The sequence below is a fragment of the Parasteatoda tepidariorum genome, chromosome 2 (genome assembly GCF_043381705.1).
Source record: "Parasteatoda tepidariorum isolate YZ-2023 chromosome 2, CAS_Ptep_4.0, whole genome shotgun sequence".
Classification (NCBI taxonomy): domain Eukaryota; kingdom Metazoa; phylum Arthropoda; class Arachnida; order Araneae; family Theridiidae; genus Parasteatoda; species Parasteatoda tepidariorum.
The window spans coordinates 78,037,262-78,052,309 of record NC_092205.1 but is presented as its reverse complement, the minus strand read 5'-3'; the positions used below and the strand labels follow the sequence as shown (position 1 = coordinate 78,052,309).

Sequence of the window (15,048 nt, the reverse complement as noted above, 5' to 3'; positions counted from 1 at the left end):
ACTGTTTTTCTTAGAATTAACTGCAAATAAGTGCAAATTTTTTTTAAAAGAAACTATAGTTTGCAAGCAAGTGGTTTTCACTTTTAACGCAGAAAAAGACTCTGGTGTTCCATGCTGTATTTCACAGCCATTAATTACTAAAATGCTAATTATAAAATTTTTTTCACATTTGGACATAAATTAATATAAAATAATGGGAAAAAAGTATGTTTAATAAAAATTCTGTGTCAAAGGGTGTGGACAACTAAAAGAATCTCCAAATATTTAAATTATTGTTTTTAACTATAAATGCCATTTAAAATTAATTGCGTATGCTCGACAATAAGAGTTAATTTACCTTCACATTAAATTTAAGATAAAATTAATTCTTAATGAAACGTAAAAGCTCGGCTTGGTCATCAATATTCACTCATTTTCCCACTCCTAATGATAAAGTGACTGTGAAAAGATGAATGAAATATTATTCAGGCGTGTAATTTATTACTGATCAAGGTTGAATGGGAAGTAAGGCTGAAACTGAAACAACAGCACCATCAAGTGGTGGGCCACCACTTTCACAACAGATGTTATGTAACTGGTTTTGTGCTCCTCCGTGTATACGTGCACCAACTACAAAACATGAAACAACTTCATGGTTATGAATTAAGCCATCCATATAAATCTGGGAAGTATAACTAAAGGGTAATTGATACTACAGCGCTTGAAAAACCGTCTTACAAAAATCGTTTTTGATCAGATTAAAAATCTATATTATTTGAAAGCTGTCAAAAGGTTTTAATCGAAAGTTATTTATGAATTCCGAAATTAATTTAAGGAATTATATATTAAAAATTCATTAATTTTTATAAAATGGTGTTTTAAATTTTATATTGTATGATACAACAGATTTTTTTTAAAAAAACACTTTTTTTTAACTTATTTATTTCCACAAATAAAATCTATGATGTTTGAAGCCTGTCAAAAGTTTTCTCCAGAAACGAATGAATTCCGAAAAATATTAACAGGATTCCCACTCCGAAAACTCCGAGAAACACTCCGAAAAAAATATTTTTTGCACATATTTACTTCTACAAATAAAATCTATAATGTTTGGAACCTGTCAAAAGTTTTCGAGAAACGAATGAATTCCGAAAAATATTAGCAAGAAAAATATTAGCAGGATTCCCACTCCGAAAAAATATATTTTTTTGCACTTATTTACTTCTACAAATAAAATCTATAATGTTTGGAAACTGTCAAAAGTTTTCGCTAGAAAGGAATGAATTCCGAAAAGTATTAACAGGAATTCCACTCCGACAACTCCGAGAAACACTCCGAAAAAAAATATTTTTTGCACTTATAACACTTCTACAAATAAAATCGATAATGTGTGGAACCTGTCAAAAGTTTTCGCTAGAAACGAATGAATTGCGAAAAATATTAACAGGATTCCCACTCCGAAAACTTCGAAAAACACTCCGAAAAAAATATTTTTTGCACTTATTTACTTCTACAAATAAAATCTATAATGTTTGGAACCAGTCAAAAGTTTTCACCAAAAACGAATGAATTCCGAAAAATATTAGCAAGAAAAATATTAACAGGATACCCACTCCGAAAAAAAATATTTTTTGCACTTATAACACTTCTACAAATAAAATCGATAATGTTTGGAACCTGTCAAAAGCTTTTGCTAGAAACGAATGAATTGCGAAAATATTAACAAGATTCCCACTCCGAAAACTCCGAGAAACACTCCGAAAAAAAATATTTTTTGCACTTATAACACTTCTACAAATAAAATCGATAATGTTTGGAACCTGTCAAAAGTTTTCGCTAGAAACGAATGAATTCCGAAAAATATTAACAAGATTCCCACTCCGAAAACTCCGAGAAACACTCCGAAAAAAATATTTTTTGCACGTATAACACCTCTACAAATAAAATCTAAAATGTTTGGAACCTGTCAAAAGTTTTCGCTAGAAACGAATGAATTCCGAAAAGTATTAACAGGATTCTCACTCCATTTCAGAAAACAAATTCCAAATTTTCCTGGTATAATCAGGTAAATTTCAATGAAACTCCATATCATAATCGATACCATGCAGGTTCGATTTTTTAAAATTTTATTTGCAATGTCAAATATCAGATTTGTAATGTTGTTGTTGTTTCTAATGCCACTTGCCACATTAGCAAGCCTGCTTGGCGAAGCCGAGCAATTTAAGACAGAGAGTGCGTCTCTTGTATTTCAGTGGCGCCATCTATCTAAGAATCCGACTTCAGCCACAATTGCACGTCACACCCGTTTATAAGGCGGACCTATTCATTCATCCACAGATCGTAATTTTGACCTGAATCAGAGAACGATCGATCTCCAATCCAGTACCCCCAGAGGTATTGATTTGTTATGGGAACATGGAGGACTTTGCGACTCGATAGAAATAAATTTGCAACAGTCACCAACTGCACGGGGAGTCTTCAGCCAGTGGGGTTCGAACCCACGAACTCTCGGACATTGTCCCAGCGCCCTACCGACCAGGCTATCCCGGCCTAATAATTGTAATAGATGTTAGAATTATTTAACTCGAATTTCAATAACTGATTACTGTTACTGACAATTCGAAGACTGGTTGCATTTCAAGCATAATATAAGAATTTTCCAGATTTTTTGCAACTTTCCCTGACTATTCCCTGATTTTTAGAGTTAAAATAAAGTTAATTTCCTGACAATTCCAGGTTTTCCGTGTTCTCCCAGACCTCTAAAAGCCCTAATGAAATTTATATTAAAAGAATCACTAATTTAGAACTTTGAATGTGATTCGCCTATTTTTGCTGACAAGGAAAGGAGGTAGCACTGTTTACACAAGACTCTAAAATCTCCTTGTTATTGGTTATTTACAGAATTTTTAATTTTATATTAAACTAGCTGAATACCTATTCTTTGTACAAGGTGGAAAAAAATATCAATAAATAAATCAGTACTAATAATCCATACTGGTAATCAGTAATGTATCCATCAGTACTAATGATCAGTACTGAACAGCATTATAAAATCATCCACAAAATTTTAAGATGAATAAACTAAATTCAATGGAGCGACAATCTATAGAGGGCCAAGGCCAACTGTGCCCATCTCAGTTTTCTTGACCATGGGCTCTGGGGTGCAAGGGCAGATGTTCCGTTAGGTGGTTAGCCGAAAGCGGAACCCCCAGTGTTTAGTCCACAAGCATGCTTGGTACTCATTTTATCGACTCACTTAAAACATGAGTACTAACGCAAATAATAAAGCTACAATAATTCCAATTCCTTTTTGTTTTATTTATCTTGGTGGCTTTACGTTATTAGATTAAGCAAAATCCGTACTTAGTCGTTCATCCCATCAAAATGAAGATTTAAAGAGAAGAATGTTCCATTGAAGTATTTTTTAAAAGGAATATACAACTGTAATCTATCTTCTTATGTTTTTAACAATTATGGGTCATTCACTGATATCTTAGAAAGCGAAACAAACGGCAACTGAAAATAAAAATAAAATAAAAATCCTGTTTTCAGAATTTTTTCAGTTGAAATAACTTTATCAAAAAACAAGACACCTTTGGATGACGCAAAGGAGATAAAGCTTGATTTAGTGGAAATGTCAAAATTTATGACGAGTTTTATAAAATGCCTAAACAAGTTCAAGTTTCTGTTGTCGCTATTCATTTTATGATTTAGAGAACGTTTTATGTGGTAACATTTGTCTTCAATAAAAAAAAGTATGAAACTTTTTTTCTTTCTAAAACTTTTTCGAATTTGTTATACACGTCTCCCCATCTTTATTGAAACAAAAAATTGCTTTACTCGAAAACAATCATCAAATTGTCAGAGCAAATCAGCAAGAATTCTCGCGTTATTACAAAACAAAAGAAAATAATTAGAAATTATTACTAAAAATATTTTTTGTCCCATCTTCAAAACGAAGTAATTTTCTGTAAATAAACCTCTTACCTTTAATTAATCAGAGCAGACGATTCTTTTTAAACGTCAAGTAATTTCTTAAAGAATTTATACATTTTACAAGCTTAACACGTATTAGAAAAGTTAAATGACGGAAAAAATTGAACTTAAATAAATAATTTTATAAAAATTTTAAACATTTTTACCACCAGCATATAAGAAGCTGACAAATAGGGCTCAGATAAAAGTTCAATATATAAGAAAGAATTTTAAATAATGACCTGGTATTAAAGGATTATATATACTTTACTGATATTTTGCTATTTTACGCAAAGAGTTTGTATGTAGAATATAGATTTTTATTGCTCATTTAAATCATTGTGGTGCAGCACTATAAGGTATGCAATTAATATTTTCAACGTATTTTAACAAAACGTTTAAGATGGAATCTCTCTGATAATTTCAACGAAACATTCATTTGTATTATAATCTTGTTGCTATGACGAAAGAAAAATTTGAAAAAAATATTTAAGGTGTATTTCATGGCATTCATATTCAACTGACGTAAACTTACTTTTAATTGACTTTTACAATCAACTTAATTAATTCTGTGGTAAGCTTTTTAAATTTTATTTATTTCCTTTCACAAGGTAATGTAACATTCTTTTTTCACTAATAAGAATAATTTAAAAAAAAAAAAAAAAAAAACGAATTAGGAAGACTAAATATGTCTCGTTGTTCTATGGTAACCGTATCTATACATAAAGTAATAACACACACTAAATTTTGTTAAATCGATATAAAATTAAGTTATTTAAATTATATAAGATTCAAGATTTTATACAAGATTTTAATAAAATATTAGGTATATAGACATTAGATTTTATATAACATAAAAGGAATTTAAACATTGATCTTAACTTTTTTAAACAAAAACACTTTTTTTTAAAAATATATTAGCAATATGTTTCAAAACCAAACACTTTTATTAATATATTTTGAATAGTTCTTTTTTAATATTATTAATTTACTCATAAAAAAAATCCTCAGATGAATCAATTGTACTAACACTTTTTATTTTTTGAAAAATTATTCCAAATAAAGTTCTACCCAATTGTCAATTGTTAAGTATCCTTCTCATAGTAAATGGTAACGAAGTTGCGCGACTTCGAAGTTAGGAGTAAGATGGAAAGGTGATAAGAGGGTGATATATCCCTCAAAAAAACTGAAGCATTGTTTCTCATGTATAGTTAAATTGAAAGAAATGATATGAAATTCAAGACAATAGGAATACTAATTTAAATTAAACGTTATGATAGTTATACGTACACACAGTAAAATGCTTGACCTAGAGTTCATATTTATGCATCTGAAACTGCAATCTAGATAAATAATGTATCCTTTCCTGCGTATTTTTTCGCGCTGAATCGATTAAGACTAAACAATTTCTTAAGTAATTTTAATTAAGTAATTTAAGACGTCAATTTTAATAATTCTTGAGAAATTGCAAATGTTTTTATATGAAAAGTATTGCTTTGATTTATACCGATTTACGTTTTTCTTCAAAATTATTCGCTTTATCGACTATTCAGCGCTAAAAAACCCTACCTTATTTGGTCCAGATAGCTACAAGATAGCAATGTAAAAAGTATAAATAAATACATATAAAAAATAATGGTTTTTATACATAAAAACCAAATTCCTGCATCTATTTATTATGCTGACAAGTGTTTGGCTTCGATTCAACGTAAAATAATTCATTGGAAACAATTTGCCTATTATACTTCGTTTGACTATATAACAATGAAAAATTCAAAAATGTGTACAAATCGAAGATTGAACTTTTGGTGCAAAAAACCATTATAAGTTCTAAATTTTCAGTTATATCGTCTTGAACTTGAATTTATTCTATTCATTTGACCAGGGATAACTTTATTTAAGTCTCGTTCCCTATTTATTCCCATTCCACCTATCTTCTAAAACCCAACGTGCAAGATCGCGCAACTTTTTACCATTTACTAGGAGGAGGATACTTAGCAATTATTTTGCTGCGTAGAACTTTGTTTTCCTTAAGTGTCAGGTTAGAATCCTATTTCTTACTCTTCAATATTCAAATCCTTTAGCAAAATTATGTAACGTAAGAAGTGATTAGGCCAAAAACAATACTTGAATTATTTCGCATTATTGTAGTCACTGAAATTTTTATTAAGAAAAAAGAGTAATAATTATGCAGGAAAAATATTATCCGTTAATAAATTAAAGAAAATGTTTTTGTAAGTTTAATTTTTGAAGGAAACAGATTTCGTAATAAACAGAAACAAATTAGTGAAAGAACTTATAAAGTGTAAACGTTTTACGCGATAATGGAAGCATAAAAACAAAAACAATAAAACGTATTTCGAAAACTTTTATTAACTGTAAATGAGAATTTATGAGAAGAATTTTTTTAACATGGCATTTAAAAAAAATTAAATAGAAAAGAGTGGCTGTTAAAATCGTTTTAGTGATTACAAATATTAGTATTCGAACAAAATCTAAATAAAACCTATCGTTTGCATTTATCAAAATGCAACCATTAAATATAATTTAGGGGCACAGCGATTATATAGATTTATTTTCTAAACAAACGATAATATACAACAGGCTGATTATCTACCTGCGCTATCGATTCATTCATACTTAGCTCTAGGCAAGGCCAAAGCGAAGGCGTGGACACGCTCTCCGGGTAACAGCGAGTGGGCATTACTTACGCAACTCATTAAAATGCTTTCAGGATAACTCTACCAGGCCACATTTTATTTCGCAAAAACATTTATTCCTATATAGAGCCGAGAGAGAAAATTCCGATTACGAGAGGTTCTAAATCCACGTGGGTTTAGTTTACCTGAGCGAATCCCGACAGAAAGATCGATTTCAACACCAAAGATTGTAATCGTCTGTCGGTATTCCGCTGCCTAGAGTTCGTTTTCGAACAAAATCAGACCACTCTTAGTTATTTTGTTGAAAGTGATAAAACAAAAGTGATGTAACAGTGAGAGAAAAAAGAATGCCACTGGAAATCGTTAGAGATAATTCAATGCGGAAGAGCTTTATCGTAAGCGACTGGTAAAATATCTCATATCAACACGAATTTGAAAACAAAGATTGTAAAGAATATCTTTTGATGTATTAAACAAAAACAAAAAATCGTTTTAATAAAATAAAAAACGATAAATTTGTTTAAAAGAGTTCTTAAATTTAAATATTGAACATTAAATCGTCTGTTTTTACTTTATGTAATATAAACAAATTCGACATATACAATTTTATCTGTTAGTGAATAAATTTTTTAAAAATTTTTTGCGTTTAAATTTTAGCGTCCCACTCGAAAATCAACATGCTAACGAGCATATCGATATTATATCAGGTGATATAATCCTCAATTTTGTCGGAATTTGATTATATATATAGTAAAAAGTGCATATTCACAATACTGTTGGATATACATTAGTTCGTTTAAAATATGAAATAAATATATTAAAAATTGATTGTTCTTATTATTTTAATAAACTATAATAAAGTTACTAACTCGATCACAACCCACGTGAGAATGAATAAGTTAAGAAATATCCAATTTAAAGTGTTACACAAAGTCTCTTCAAGAGATTCTAAAAAATGTTAATCGTTAAAAACTACAAATACTATATTTATAGTTATCATACATTATTTAAGGATATCTCATAAAAACTTATCTGTATTTAGTTATCGCAACAAACTATTAAAATACAAATGCTAGAAAAAAACATAGGCTTCATTCATATTTTTATTATTATCATTGTAGGTTTTTTTTTTTCATATTATAAGTTTCATTTAAGTATTTTTTATGAAAAAAATTTTTTATAAATTGTATCAAAGTTATTTTCAAATTTGTTTCTGGTTAATAGGAATTTTAAACAAACAGCATAATAGGTTGTTAATAGGTAAATTATTTTAATAAATCAATACTTTATTTTATTTTATAACCGTCGTTGAACAGCCGACCCAAATTTTGGGTTTACGTCTACTAATGTTCAACTCCGCAGCCTTGCAATTTTGAACCTAATCCAAAAGACAATGGACCTCCTGGATCAAGTCTTGGGAGAAACTTGCCTTCGTGGAGACTTTTTGATGGAACTAATCCGAATTTGCGTTAGATGGAGAGGAAGACCACGAGAATCTCAAACGGTTAGCTTGACTGCGAAGGGTCTCTAACCCATGATCCGTTTACCACTGAGGATATTTTGCGTCAGCACTGTGATCAGTTGAAGCCGGACCGGATTCGTATCGACCAGCCATCGCTGGATTCGAACCCGGTTCACCTGATTGGAAGACGAACGCTCTATTCTCTGAGCCATCGCGACTCCATAAATCAATAATTGGAAAAAATTGAAAGCAGTGAAAATCGATGGTTAAATCTATGAAATTAAATAAAAATTTTTAAAAAAAAGGAAGTAACAGAATAACATCGCCAAAATTCAGAGTCTAAGAAGAATAAATATGCATCAGACACTAGAGATAATCCAACAATGTTTATAATTTAAAATTATTTAAAATAATAAAAATTCGTTACTGCATGATAGTTAAAAAACAAAGAGGTATCTAAAAGGAGAAAATTTCCACGACTACTAATCGTAAATTTGACACTCATTTTTTTGCTTTTTCAAAATATCTACGAAACCTGTGATACGTCGTAAATTTAAAATAGCCCTAATACAAAGTAATAAATTGTTTTATATGAAAATAAATTAGTATTTCTTTTACATCTGTACGTTTGTTGATTTCTGAGGCTAATGATCTTCAATATTACATAAAAGTTTCACATCAAAGTTAATAACTGTGGCAATGTGAATATTTACTCAGCTGCTGTTCTTAGTAAAACATTCGATCTCAGTAAATAACGATAAGTTCCAAGATTTTGAAACTATGTAGTGTCTACGATTCTTTAATATTAGCCGAATATATGATGCGTCATCATACGATAAAATAAAAATTTCTGATGGAATGTCATTTTTTGAAAGAAATCAAACTGCAAAACAATATAATTAACAAAAACAATCAGAAAAAAGGAATCTTTGTAGAAGTTTTCGTACATCCATTAACAAAATGACAAACAGCTTCGTCATGTTTCGAGCTCAAAAAATCAATAATGGAACAGAGATATTCAGATAAAAGCAATCACAAAAAATAAAGGGAAAAAAAACTTGTTAAATAAAAGAAGCGGTCAAAGAATTGGGGTCACAATACATAATTAAAGTGTGATCTATATTTTCGGCCAAATGACCATCAGGGCTATTTTCCCCCTCGGAGTTCTGTTCTCACGGGTGAAATGAAGGAGAAAATAGCGTGATTCGATAATGAAGATTTGAATAAAAGTTTTGAAAGCATAGAATAGCAGCCATCAGAAATTTATGATAAAAACCTAGATTTAGAAGAACAATTTCCTTCCTATGAAAATATCTTCTAAATTAGGACAAAGAATTATGTTAAAACATACTAATGAGGCAAATTTCATTGTTTGGACAGAATTAGTTAAGTGCTATGATATTTTATAAATAGATATCAATCGTAATTTTAATTGATTTGTTAAGCGTAAAAGAACATTTAGAACTACTATATCACCATGACCCAACATCGCCCAAATCGCGTAACGTGTAAGATAGTTTACTTGGGCACTTGCAAAAATTAGAAGACCCCAATCTTACAAGGAAACTGACTTTTGGCAAACCAGCTGTCACCAGGTCGCCCAACCTTTAGGTTGATGGACAATATAGAAAAAGATCTTATCGTGTTAGATTTATTTATATATTTATAGTTATAACCGTTGTTGAACAGCCGACCCAATTTTGGGTTTACGACTACTAATGTTCAACTCCGAAGCCTAGTAATTTTGAACCAATCCAGAAGACAAGGAAACTCCTGGATCTGTACGCCCAGAGGTATTGATTTGTTAGGGGAACATGGAGGACTTTGCGACTTGACAGATTTAACGTGCATCAGTCACCATTTACTACACGGGGAGTCTATAGCCGGCGGGGATCGAACCCATGAGCTCTTGGACATGGGCTCAGTGTCCTACCAACCAGGATATCCCGGCCATTATCGTGTCAGATGTCAGAAATTTTAGAACAGTCACCTTAAATAGGCAGTGACGGCGGAAGGTGACTAGGGTGAACTTGGCCTGTTCTAGGCTGTAGTGCCGAAGAAGAAGATTATTACTAAAATAAGCTTTATTGATCTTCTGAAAGAGAGAGAGAGAAAAAAAACGTTTCTTAAAAGTTATAAAATTATTTACTTCTGGTGAGAAAAAAAGGAAATAAATTATGAAAAATAGGCACGCCATTTCCTACATTTTTCCTTTTCTAACGAAGAAAAACCAAGAAGGAAAAAGTAATTCCAATACAGCTACATTCAAACGTCGTATTTTTAACTTTTCGACAATTTTAAATCCTGACGTAAAGCGTCATTTTTAACAATGGGTATCGAATATTTTTCAGTCGCTAGAAGTACAATCAGTCAAAGTTTTTGTCGTCATCAATCAAATGCCATCCTACAAGTCGATTTTTTTTTTCTAAATTCAGGACTTAAATAAAATGGTAATGTATCAAATCGATATGCTCATTCAAGAATCTGGAAACTGAAAGAAAGTAATAGCCTTCAACTAAGAGAAACTTATCTTAAACTCAATCTCAAATTTCCTACTATCGCAACAATCCCTTTCATGGAGTCCCGGTGGCTCATGAGATAGAGTGAGTGCTCGCTACGAAATGAGGCGACCCAGGTTCGATGGCTGGTCAATTCGAATTAAACTCCCGGTTCGCACCCAGCACTGGGTTGACGTAAAATGTTTGACGAATAATGGTAAGACCACCCTCACCATACGACTAACCGTGGGAGATTTTCGTGGTTTTCCTCCTCCTGTAACATAAATACGGGTTAGTTCTATAAAAGAGTCCTCCACGAAGGCTAGTTTATACCAATGCCGTATTCAGGAGTTTTCTTGTCAACTGGGTTGGGTTCAAAATTACAAGGATACTGAGTTTAACTTTGATAGCCGTGAACTCATATAAGTGAGTCGGCTGCTCTACACCGCTTTTAAAATAAAATAGAAATCCTTTCCGGGAGTTAAAGTGTCGAATTTTCCTGCGCAAATAAACAAACAGTTAAAAGCAGAAAAAAAAGTGTTCAGTCTTTTTAAAATTTTGCCTGATTTCCTAGATTTAAAAAAAAAAAATAAATAAATAAAATACATAAATATTAAACACAAAAAGTTTAAACCGTACGTTACCATATTTTTATTATGGAAATTATTGATAAAAATTATTTCTTTAGTATTTTTAAATGTTAATACATTTTCCGCGAAACACAGTTGGAATTTCCTTAGAAATTCTGATCCTTTTTTTTAAAACTCGTGTCGATAATTTGGAATTTATTGATAATCAATGAAAACTTTCAAACTAAAGACATTTTTTTCAACAAATAAATTAATTCAAAAATACAAAGTCTAAAAGGCACTTTTTTTTACGAAGTAACAAGAATAAACATATTTTGCTTTACATACAAGCACATATTTTCCATCGCTATGATGTGCAAGTTTAAAATCGGACAGCACCATTTATGCTTACATGGCGTATAAATGGTAAATAAATGAATCTATACCATCCATGTACAGTTCTATTTTTGTACGATTTAATTTGCATAAAATAAACATATAAATGGTACATAAATAGACACAGTTTATAGATAATGCTAATCGAATCACAATACATTGTCGTCAGTCATATGACGGAGAAAAAAATTAAATTTTAAAGATGGTCTATTAACTAAATTTAGCTTGACTTTTATTTTTTTAGTCAAGAAGAAAAATGATTGTTCTTTAAACTATTAGGCGACAAAGATAAAATAAAGTATTAAAAAAAAGCTATTTGCAGTTCAATGGTGAAGGAAAAATACATGAATCAAAGTTAGGGAAATAATTACTTACCTTTAATTTTTTATTCACCTTGCAGTAATATCGATAAACCATGGCCAAGTTTAATGGACCGAAATCGGCATAGAAACTATAAAAAGACAGAAAAAACAACGATTTTAATAATTTAAAGACGCTTCGTAATTCATACTGGCGAAGCATGGCGGAACATTAAAAAAAATGGAAGATCATAAATGGGATGATGCCACCAATCTTTCACTCTTCATTTCATTTTAATTATAAAGTTCGTAAAACTAGTCTCTATTTTTAATAAAAACTAAAAATATAAGCGGAATCATTTTTTTCGTTGTTTGAAAGATTAATACTAATATTAAGTAAATAAAGAAAAATATTTTTTTTATGTGATGGTGTTTTTAAATGTTATTAATGCATTTTCATTTACTGATAGTTATATTTTTTTTAGCCGAATTTACTGCTTCAATATTTTTTCATTTGGTATTTTTAAAAGAAAAAAACAACAAGATTTAAAATAATTCAGAAAAATTTTCTATTTCGAAAATAACCACTAAATTCAGAGTGATATTTAAATTTTAAAATATATATTTTGTAAAATATTAATTTACAAAAATATTAATTTACAAAAATATTAATTTATATATTTATTTATATACTAAAATATTAATTTACATATTAAGTGATTATAAATAAATCTTCAAAATAACAACTAATAAAAGAAATGCAGCAAATACGAAAATAATTAAAAATAAAATCCTACAAGAAAAAATGCCACCAAATTTATAAAAAAATGCTTTATTAATAGAATTTATTGTAAACATTAGTAAAATTCCTTTGTTAAAAACAAAATAAAATAATTTTTCAAAAATAATACCAATGACTCTTATTCTAGCGTAATACATGCTCTTTGTATAGTCAAAAAAAAATTAAAACCCTATTACAATAAAACTTTTAAGGAAGGTAACTGACTATCTTTTTGAAGCAGATTTTGACTTAAAAAAATAATTTTTCCGTTTTTTATATAAAATAAAACTATGAACTTTTCTTTTTTTAAAACTGTTCTTTTTGGACGTCAAACAGAACAAAAGTTATGATGATTTAAAAAATCTTTTATTTTGGCTATTACATTGATGATTACACGTTTTTTGTTTTTTTCCTCATAACTAATTTTTCGGTTCTTATCCTTCATTTTAAATATAATATCTAAAAATATTTTGGTTCGAATCTATTGAAATTGAGCACGAATATTTTCTATACATCTGCCTGGGGATGGGAATAGATTACGGACTAGTTGATTAAACTTTTATTTGATATTTTGCAGCTAAAATAAAAATAACTAATTCCATTGTTTGGCCTTTTTTGCTTTATTAAATAAGTTTTAATATTTGCAGTAAAATATCTAAATAATAATATGTCTAGAGTTAGTTATTGTTGTCGAGTCCATATTGCCATCGGTCATTAAGGCATAATGTTTCAAATTTTCATTTATTTAGATCTAGAGAAACAGTTATTCATCATTGAAATTTCTATAATTTACAAAATCAATTATTGATAAATTTTTGAATAAGGATGAAAGAAAAAAGTGTTTTTCAAATTGCTTTATTTCTGATTTTATACAGGGTTATTCATAATTCCCACCGGGGTTTCGAAGCGTTATAGTAAAAAAACAAAGACGAATATGGCAAAAAAGAACATATGAAATTATTCTGAAAGTATTCAAGTTTTAATTTAAGCAGTTGCCGGTAGATGGCAGTAACATGTACCACTGAAGCCCCTTTCAGACATCATACGCTTCGAAACCCCAGAGGGAATTATGAATAACCCTGTATTTTAGTACAAATATAATTCCGAAAATCTAACAAAGTTTTTAGTAACTACTAAACTGTTTTTTTTATATTTTAAAAATATCAAAATATATTTTTGCTTGTAATTAAAGCGTCAAAAAAATATATATGCAAAAGAGACACCGGTGTTCCATCTGCATCAAAGGGTAAAGGTGCATCTTTGAAATTTTTAAATCATAAAAAAGACGGGATGATTTTAGATCATTAAGGCAACAATTATCTACATATCATATCAGATTAAATTTTAAATAATTATATTGGATTTACAGAACACATTACTCCTCATATGAAATTATTCGATTTGGAAGAACTAATTTTTATTGCAAGAGAAAATAAAAAATATAATGCTAATTTTCACTTGATGAAACAATTATTTAAAAATAAATAAATAATTAAAAGACACTTCATATTAGATTCTAAAAGAAATAAGGCTCTTCTGGTAAATTTAATTAACAAATTCCCATATCATAAAATAAATTACTTGTTATATATGAATTCTTCATCTGTAGAGAAATAATGATGTGTAACAGATATTTTTGGCCTTTTCTTTTCAACTATGGTAGTAAAATAGAAACGATCTGGAAAGAAAAAAAAATAGAGACACTAAGTTTAATACAAAATATAACAGTAATATTTATGGCATAGCATTTAAATTATAATTTCATCAATACTTTCGATCAATTAAAATAATAGTAACGCGTTTTTTTATGCTTCAATCAGGGAAATATTAGTAATTAAAGCGGTTTAATTTTCAAAACTCTCGCTTCTTCGCACAAGGAAATGTTTTATACAAAATTGCCCTAAAAGCAAGACAGTTGAAAAGTTGAGAGAACCTTACAAACAATCAAATATGTGACAGGTGTTCGTATGGAATAGGCTAAAACGTGAAAATGAATTTGCTGTTATTTTCAAACTTTTAAGAACGCCTGAATTACCAGAATCAGTAGCTTTGAAAGTAATTGGCATTAAACGAAGTTTAAATGAGTTATTTTCCTTAATAGATTCACGTCAGGAGCACGTGTGGTAATCGAAAATTGTAATTTTACTGCTTTAAATTTTTTAAAATAGTATTTAACTAAGTATTAAAAAAAATTAATTTCTTAAAATTTACGTTTAGTACAAAAAAAATTCATATATAGATACTTCTTTACAATTTTTTTAATAAAAATATTAATTAGTTTGCATTAGTAACTTGTATACCCAACATTAACCAATTTTCTTTTCTTTTTTNACAAAACCAATTTTTTTTTTTTTTTTTTTTTAACATTTTAATTGACAACATTAACATTTGTTTAACAGTACACATTTTCCCCACTTTTTGTGGAAAAA

At 29.3% G+C, this 15,048-nt stretch overlaps 1 protein-coding gene across 1 annotated transcript in view; it reads right to left on the bottom strand.

The window, feature by feature from the left end:
• Positions 1-15,048, bottom strand: part of LOC107453736 (dual specificity protein phosphatase CDC14C) — a 104,557-nt gene that overhangs the window by 73,780 nt on the left and 15,729 nt on the right. Inside the window, exons 2-3 of the mRNA XM_071176930.1 lie at positions 14,201-14,297; positions 11,915-11,990 (exon numbers count right to left, since the gene is read on the bottom strand). Of these exons, the coding sequence (XP_071033031.1) occupies positions 11,915-11,990; positions 14,201-14,297 (173 nt within the window). The remainder of the gene's footprint in view (positions 1-11,914; positions 11,991-14,200; positions 14,298-15,048) is intronic.